This window comes from Sinocyclocheilus grahami, unplaced genomic scaffold (genome assembly GCF_001515645.1).
Source record: "Sinocyclocheilus grahami isolate Dianchi unplaced genomic scaffold, SAMN03320097.WGS_v1.1 scaffold651.1, whole genome shotgun sequence".
NCBI lineage: Eukaryota > Metazoa > Chordata > Actinopteri > Cypriniformes > Cyprinidae > Sinocyclocheilus > Sinocyclocheilus grahami.
This window is the reverse complement of record NW_015505830.1, coordinates 623,221-631,546: the sequence shown is the minus strand read 5'-3', so window position 1 is coordinate 631,546 and position 8,326 is coordinate 623,221. Positions and strand designations below refer to the sequence as shown.

The following is an 8,326-nucleotide window of genomic DNA, read 5'->3' as shown; positions in this document are numbered from 1 at the left end:
CTTTACATAAAAACTCTTTTTCTCTCAAGACCATTTCACATAATTTGAAGCTGAAAAAGTCAGAACAGAATGCATGTATGCATTTTAGTATTTTTTTTGTGTGAAATGAACATCTATTTGATGAGTGTAAAGCTTGTTTATAAATGATCTGATTTAAATATTTTTCACTCAGGTGTGGATCCTGACCTGTTGGTGTTCGGGAAGTACTTCACCACCAACGTGCGTGTGCTGCCTCACATGTCATCCTCACAGCTCAATATTTCAAAGCCGCTGACCTCTGACAAGCGTCAGTTCAACTATCCATCCAACCCTCCCGTCCGTTCTATCAGTCCTGCCTCCACTAGCACACAAAAACACACAACCCCCCACATTCCTACTGCACATGACGTACAACATAACCTCCCTCGATGTACTACAATACAGGCTACAACTGCTCAAAGCACGTCAGAACACGTTATATCAAATACATCAGAGCCTAAAATGAACTCAACACTCAATCCCCATAAGATGACTTCTACACCACAGTGGGCATCAACAAACCTGCATCATATGACCACCTCTCCGACGGATGAATCCGATTCAACGACTGACACTTTAAACCAAAGCATCCCAACCCCCACACCAGTTTATACAACCACAGCCCACCCAAGCTCTACAATTGACTACTTGGACTCTATTTTGACCTCCATCGCAATCAACGAAGCTCTAAGTTCCTCAACAACCTTACAGCCTTTGGGACTAAAAACTACAGCTCTACAGACTACAAACTCTGCTTCTCAAAAGTCTATGCAATCTTCAGGTTCCTCAACATCCCAACAGCCTTTGGAACTAAAAACTTCAGGAACTACAAACTCTTTGGTGATGTCTTCTCAAAAGTCTATGCAATCTTTTACCAAGACCTTTACAAGTACACAACAACCCCTAACCCAAACTACAGAGCAAGCTACTTGTCTTTCTAAGTCCAAGTTGGAAGAGTATCCACAAACTACAGTGCAAACAGCTGTTATCGAGAACGTTACCTCCCAAACGTATGCATTTTCACATTCTGAAACCTCAACTATCACAAAACCCCTAACTTCTGCAAATGCTCCCTTACAAACATCAACCCAAATTACCACTGCATATGAGAAAATACGAGCTACAACTGCTTTAAAGATGTCAGAGCCTAAAATGGACTCTACACTCAATCCCCAACAGACGACTACTACGCCACAGTGGACAATCATGGACCCCCTAACATCTGCAGATGTTCCCTTAGAAACCTCAACCCAAACTACCCCTGCATATGAGATTACTACATGGCCTTTACGAACCCCAACCCTAACTACTACTCTATCCCAACCAAAAGAGACAACTAGCAGTGACACAAGAACCCCAAAGAGCTCAACCACCACACATCCTACAGTTACCACTGATGGTTCTAGACACCTGACCCTAAGTTTCACCCACACCCGAATGGGCAACTCGGCAACCACTGGTAGTTCGAGTTCTTCTCTAACTGCCCCAACTAGCAGCATGGTGGACAGTCAACCATACCCCAATGACACGAAGGGTTACATCAGCCGGAACATCACTTCTGGTGATGCACCTCAAACCAGTGGGGATGGAAACCTGACGTCGGTGTGGCATTTGGCGGCAAACACTGTACTGGTGGCTTTAGCGACCTGCGCTACCATCACATTCTGCTGCTGTTGTTCGGTGTTCGTGACTCTGAGCTGGAGAGGCCGGAGGCGATGGAAAGGCAGGTACAGGACAAATCTGAGGTGCAAGAGAGGATCAATGAGACTAATCAAATACGTCATCGTAAGAGAAAGTTCGTAAAGCAGGGTTCTTCAAATCTGGCACTGGGTAGGGTTGCACCAGCTATTCGCAATTTCTTACTTAAATTGAAACCCAAAGTCCACACTAGAGGCTTAGCTACTAGCTAGTTTGTAACTAACCCTACTTTATTCGATTGCACCATTTGTTCTTAAGGCAGAATGTAGCTAGTAGGTCGTAAGCTCTCTGTAAAGTAATGCATAGTCGTATAATAGGACATTTACCTTCAGTGATCTAGTAGCAGCCTTCACATTTGGTGAAACAGAAGTTGTGTTGAAATGCTAGTTTATCCTAACTACTTTTGCCACGTAATTAACAGTAATGATGAATAACATAGGCATTTTTATATATAATTTAAAGTAATGTTCTCTCTCTTAAAATGTAAATGTCAATATGTCTAAAGGATTGAAGTCTATCAGGTTAAACATGAGCTTATTGATGCAATTCAGTCAATCTGCCATTTTTTCAACCGTTACTCCTAGTCCGAGGCTTCGGTAAATATTTTAAGTACATTTACACAACAAGGATGTACCACAAAACGGAAAAGTTTTTGAAAGGTTTTGTGTACCTGCGACAACGTTGTCAAGATGACACACGGATCCACAAAAACTACTAAAAAAGCTTTATTATGCATGCTAGGCCAGTAGTTGCGATACCACTTTGCAAAGAAACTTGCATATGCCTATAGAATGAACACATAATACGCATGTGCATAACGGCACCGTTTTCACAAATTTGTGTTTTTATAGTTTACACAGAGACGATAACAGTATCGTTTTTAAAAGTTTGCATTTTGCATTAAATGAACAGCCAAAAAGTTTTTAGTTGTTAATGGTGTTGTGTAAATGCCACCTTAGTTTATACATAGAGCTAAGTTTTAACTAATTTTAATGGTGCTATGCAAAAATATTTAGTAACTTGCAACATAAGCCTTGTTCAGACTGTCAGTCCCAATCCGATTGGAATCTGATCGTATTTAGCAAGTGTGAACGACAAAAAAAAACTAATCGGTTTCAAACTACATTCATATGTGGTTTGAAATCCTATTCAAATTTCATTTCTGGAAATCTGTTTCAGTCTGACCGCTCAGATCAGATTTTGCATAGCTTGCATGTGTCATTTTCTTTCGCCACGTAAAACGTAAACACGTCAGACATTGTTTGTAGAAAACATGCTAAATGGCTTTGCAGAAACAAGTTTGTGTTGTTGTGAAGTGCAAATCAAGCAGAAAATGACAATATAGTGCTGGTCTACACACCTCTTTGAGTTTTGAGACCGGCGGAGAGAAGGCAGAACTGAATAAATCTGTAAATTCCAGCTTCCTACGTTTCTGCCGCTGCCTCATAAGACCTAGTGTAATCCAGCATGAGAGCAACATGTTGTCATGTTGCAAGACAACATCTGTATTGCAAACTGTATTGTTGGTTTTAGCATATGCATACCAACGCAACGACATTGCAATAAAGCCAATGCAGATATTTATTAAAATGAAAGAGTGCCAGAGTCACACAAATTAGATCTGGTGTGGACAGTCAAACATCTAAATCAGATTCCAATCGGATACACAAATAATCGGATTTGGATTGACAGTCTGAAAAAGGCTTTGGCGACCTTTTACGGTAAAACTAGGCTACGTTGTAACTTGTGCACAGATGGTGTAACCGGACCCTGGAGGCCCACTGTCCTGCAGAGTTTAGTTCCAACCCGAAACAAACACAGCTGATCAAGGTCTTCAGGATTACTAGAAAATTACATACAGGTCAGTTTGATATGGAGCTAAATTCTGCATTTGGAGAACCCAGTTGATCAGATGATCATGTTTCATAGATGCTGCTAACATTTAATATGGTTTAATTAAATCTGAAGGTGGACGTGCTAAAGACTTGCTTTCAAAACCACCTGAAACAACAAAAACATAATTGCTTGGTTTCACAGACAGGGCTTAGACTAAGCCAGGATTAGGCCATAATTCAATTAGGACATTTTTCATAAACATGCCTTAGAAAACACATTACTGGTGTGCATCTTGAGACAAAACAGAGGCACTGATATATTCTAAGATCAGTCAGTGCAAGTTTCTTTCAGCTGACACAGCTCAGACTTACATTTTAGTCTGGGACTAGGCTTAAGCCCTGTCTGTGAAACCGGGGGAATACCCCTAAGCTTCCCATTCAGTGCCATCCATGGACTACAACAAACGAACTCTAGTATTTCGTGAGAATTCACCAGAGGACTTAAAGATACATACTGGATCATTGGTTTGTTACCATGAGCATTTCTGTAAAAAGACAGATAAAAGTTAAACATTTATAATTTTGAAGATTAAGTTAAGTGTTTCAAAACCTAGTATGCTGCCTTAATTTATTCTGCCAACTGCTTTCTAAGACAGCATGGAGGATGGAACCTCACAAGTGATTGATTTGGAACGCTCTGCATGGGCAGAATATCACAATTGAATCTAATAGAGTTTGGTGTTAGCATGTTGCTAAGCTAATACTCTAAACGGGCGCAGCCCTGCAGAGTTTCAACCCTGCTCAAGCACACATACCATGTAGTTTTCAAATAAGCCTGAAGGACTTGATTAGTTGGATCAGGTGTGTTTAATTAGGGTTGAGTCTAAACTCTGCAGGGCTCCGGCCCTTTTTGACACCCCTGCTCTAAACTATTGCGTAAACAGTCCATTTAAGTTGGATTTAAATATATTTCAAACAATATTTTTGCTATTAATTTAATTAAAAGTGATATTTTGTTTGTTTTCACTGAGTTTGTTGCAATGCATTCTGGAAATTTGCATTCGCATTTGGCCAAAACAAGGCATCATAGAAGCCAGCATAACTGCACTATGATGTATTTAAATGCTGCCTACAGAGGCTACGCTAGGTTTCAACTTTCAACCAAGATCTTGTTTTATAAATTGAATGCATGATGAAAGTGTGTATTTTATGGAAGTATTAGTGAAGAACTGTCTTTCGTGGACAGTTTTGTGCATGTAAATCCTTTAGAATTTCATTAAACAGATGATTTAGATTTAGAAGGCAAATCTCAGCACACTTATTTTCAGATACAGTCGAGCGAAAACTGACTCCGCGAACACCTGACGGTTTTGTTCCAAAAAGGCGGCTGGTTGCTAAGTGCTTTAAGATGCACAAGACCGCCGCCACTTTCCACGTCCAAATGGAAGCAAATTCTCGCTGAGGAGTTTGGTTTCTGCTTTCCCAGAAGTGTCAGCTCAGAGCAGGAACTAATGGAGAGCTGGGGTATTTTTACTAGATGGTGGCTCAAAGCGTCCTTTCAGCGGGGTGCTGGTACTGGCACCTGACGCACCATCGAGGGCATGTTTTGAGCGGGTCTGAGTGCGAGGAGTTGGTGTTTAATGTTCTAGGGGTAATTGTTTCGAGATAGGAAATGAACTGACCCAGTTTATATAAACTACACATAGTGTTTGATATTTAAATAATTCATATTTTGTCATGTACTCAGCCCAGTCTCATTCCAACCCTGCATTATTTTCTTTCTTCATTAAATTAAAGAGATTCTAAGGCAGAATATCTCAATTTTCATTTGCGGTCTCTCTCTTTTTTATTTTTTATGATGTTGCATTGCAATCGGTCTTGTGAAATGCAAACCATTGCAACAGGTTCCCCCCCTACAGTGACAGAAGATATGTCCTGTAATTTAATCTATTAACTACTGAAGCCTGCTTCTGCCATGGAATGAAAAAATACAAAGGAAAGACTTATCTCCCAATTCAACATTTTTACTTACAGTTCTGAGAAATAAATCAGAATTGTGAGATATAAACTCGGAACTCAGACTTTCTTTCTTGCAATTCCAAGTTTACGTCTCATAATTCTGACTTTACATCTCACTATTCAGTTTTTTTTCTTTCAGCCACACAATAATAAAAAAAAGTAATCGTGACTTTCTCACAATTCAGACTTTATATTTCACAATTCTGATTTTTCTGAATTCAGACTTTTCCGCATTTTCTCAGAACCGCAAGTTATAAATTTGCGATTGCAAAAATAAATAAATAAATCAGAATTGAATTGTAGGAAAAAAAGTCTGAATTGTGAGAAGTTGCAATTACCATTATTTTTTTTGTCCTGTGGCAGAAGCAGGATTTATTATTTAACTGATAGCATTTTGATAAACCTACTTTTATTGTACTTTTAGATGACAGAAGCTCAAATATTCAGCTTTTTGCGTTTCATGGAAAAAAACCACAAAGCAGAAATTGGTTAACGTTACATAGTGCTGTCATTAATAAATTTTTCATGAATATGGCAGAATTTTGCATACAATTTGAAAACAAATACAAAATAATAGAAACAATGCATGGCTCACTGATGGAAAAAAAAGTCACTTTACCGATTTTAGTTTTCCCTAACACATTTTTAATAATGTATATTCCCTAAAACGGAGCTCACAGGCTGCTGACTGGTTCCTCAGATATTATAAAGCTTCTTCACAGCCTCTTTATACTTCTGTAGGTTTTCCTCGGTCTCTCCGTCGTTCTTCAGCCTGAGCACCGTGTCTCTGTACTCCTGCCCCAGCAGCTGCTCCCTGGTTCCCTCCTCCACCTCAGCCCTCGCTCCAAGCGTTCACATGTGCAGGAGAGCTTCCAGAACATTTTCCCACTCGTACTCTTCCATATCCGCACGTGTCTTTTCCTGTTCCCACGCCTCGGTTTTCTGTAAAACACAGTGGCGTGACAAAGACAGGTCAACAGTGAAAGCGAATGACTAATCGAGTGGAGGATAAACTCTAAATGTTTGGTGTGCACTCTCAGATGAGTTGCACCAAATGCAATGGTGAAAATAATGAATTTACAATTATGATTGCTGCAATTATCAGATTGTACAATATGACCAAAATTAAATTTGGTAAAAGCAAAGGCACGCTGTGCAATATCAGTGGACTTTTATGCCTGTGACTGTACGGTATTACATTTTACGTGGAAAAACAATAAGTCTCCTCCGTATGGGAAAAAATATATATTTTCATATATACTAAAATATACAAAAAATTTAAAAAACTTTTTTTAATTAAATTTGAAAATACATTTATATAAAATGTTTTTGAATATATTTAAAAATAAATGTTTATTTTTATTTCCTCTTTTTTTTTTGATTCCACATTTTCAATCTAAATATATTTATTGTTAAAAAAAAATAAAAATTTCATTGACCCAAGTGTACATAAACAAAAGGCCAAAAATGTATATACAGTATATTTTAAAATATATGTATATAAAATATATTTTTGAGTAAATTTAAAAATAAATGTTTTTCCTCAATTTTTGATTTCTCATCTCAATCTAAATGTATTTATATTATAAAAAAAAAAATATATATATATATATCTTTTTTTTTTATCATTGACCCAAAAGTGTACATATACAAAAATGGCCAAAATATATATTTAAAGATATATTTATATAAAATATCAATGAATATATTTCTAAATAAATGTTATTATTCCTTCATTTTTTTGATTCCGCATTTTCACAATATCTAAATATATTTATGCTGTTCCAAAATACATTTGCATTTACCCAATGTATTTTAAGCTTAGAAATATATTTCAAAATGTGCAAGAAAATAAATTTTAGCATCGGAAGGTTTAAACAAAATATATATTTTAAAAAATATATATTTCCTTAAGCTGCATATTTAAGCAAAATAAGCAGATATTTACCTTGCACATCATATAGACAAGCTAGTCTCTTGCAATTGTAACTTTGACTATCCTCATAGGAGCATGAACTGCAGGACTTTGACTTAAAATGTCACTGTAAGAACTTAATTGAAGGCTGAGATTAATCTTAAAGGCAATTAATCGAGTGGCTGAGTGCATGTGACACTAAACCATCCAAAACTGACGACATTATCTTCTGTTAAAAGAAGTGATTTGATGAGAAAATGGCAAAAAGCACATTTAAACCCAACTTCGACTGGGATAGGAAAAGTATCGTAGCATTGAAAACAAACGACACTTTTCGACCGTCTTGGATCGGTTGGATGATAAAAATGCCAAGCTGATTTGGAATCGAATAGCTGTAATAAACATGAGGAGTAGCTCTGATTTCTTCTCAACTAGCACTGAAAACATTCGCTTAAAGGTGACATATTATGCCCCATTTTACAATATGTAATATAAGTCTCAGGTGTCCCCAGAATGTGTCTGTGAAGTTTCCGCTCAAAATACTCCACAGATCATTTATTATATCATTTCGAAAATGCCTATTTTGAGTGGAAGCAGAAACACGCTGTTTTTCGGGCCTGTCTCTTTAAATGCAAATGAGCTGCTGCTCCCCGCCCCCTTTTCCAGAATAGAGCTGCGCCATTACAGCTCTGACCTGCTAAAAACATCTGTTTTGGTTCTGATTGTCATGATTATCGTGCTGAAATTATGCGTTTGAAAGCATATGAGTTTAAACTTCTGATATAGGGTTTTCTGAGCGCACACATCCGAAGCACACGCACAGAAAGCGGCTGTCACAGCA

At 37.7% G+C, this 8,326-nt stretch overlaps 1 protein-coding gene across 1 annotated transcript; it reads left to right on the top strand.

Annotated features, from left to right (window-relative positions):
* Positions 1–840: 840 nt before the first annotated feature.
* LOC107558599 (mucin-5AC-like) lies at positions 841–6,824 on the top strand. The gene is made up of 2 exons (XM_016242261.1): positions 841–1,745; positions 6,312–6,824. The coding sequence occupies exons 1-2, from the start codon at positions 862–864 to the stop codon at positions 6,565–6,567; spliced, it is 1,140 nt and encodes a 379-aa protein (XP_016097747.1). The 5' UTR covers positions 841–861; the 3' UTR covers positions 6,568–6,824.
* Positions 6,825–8,326: the final 1,502 nt, after the last annotated feature.

What these genes read in the sequence shown, in the direction of transcription:
- LOC107558599 (XM_016242261.1), top strand. Translation starts at nt 862, where the DNA reads ATGTCTTCTCAAAAGTCTATGCAATCTTTTACCAAGACCTTTACAAGT. An exon ending in CGGAGGCGATGGAAAGGCAG is followed by an intron (nt 1,746 to 6,311) that starts GTACAGGACAAA and finishes ATACTTCTGTAG; the next exon opens with GTTTTCCTCGGTCTCTCCGT.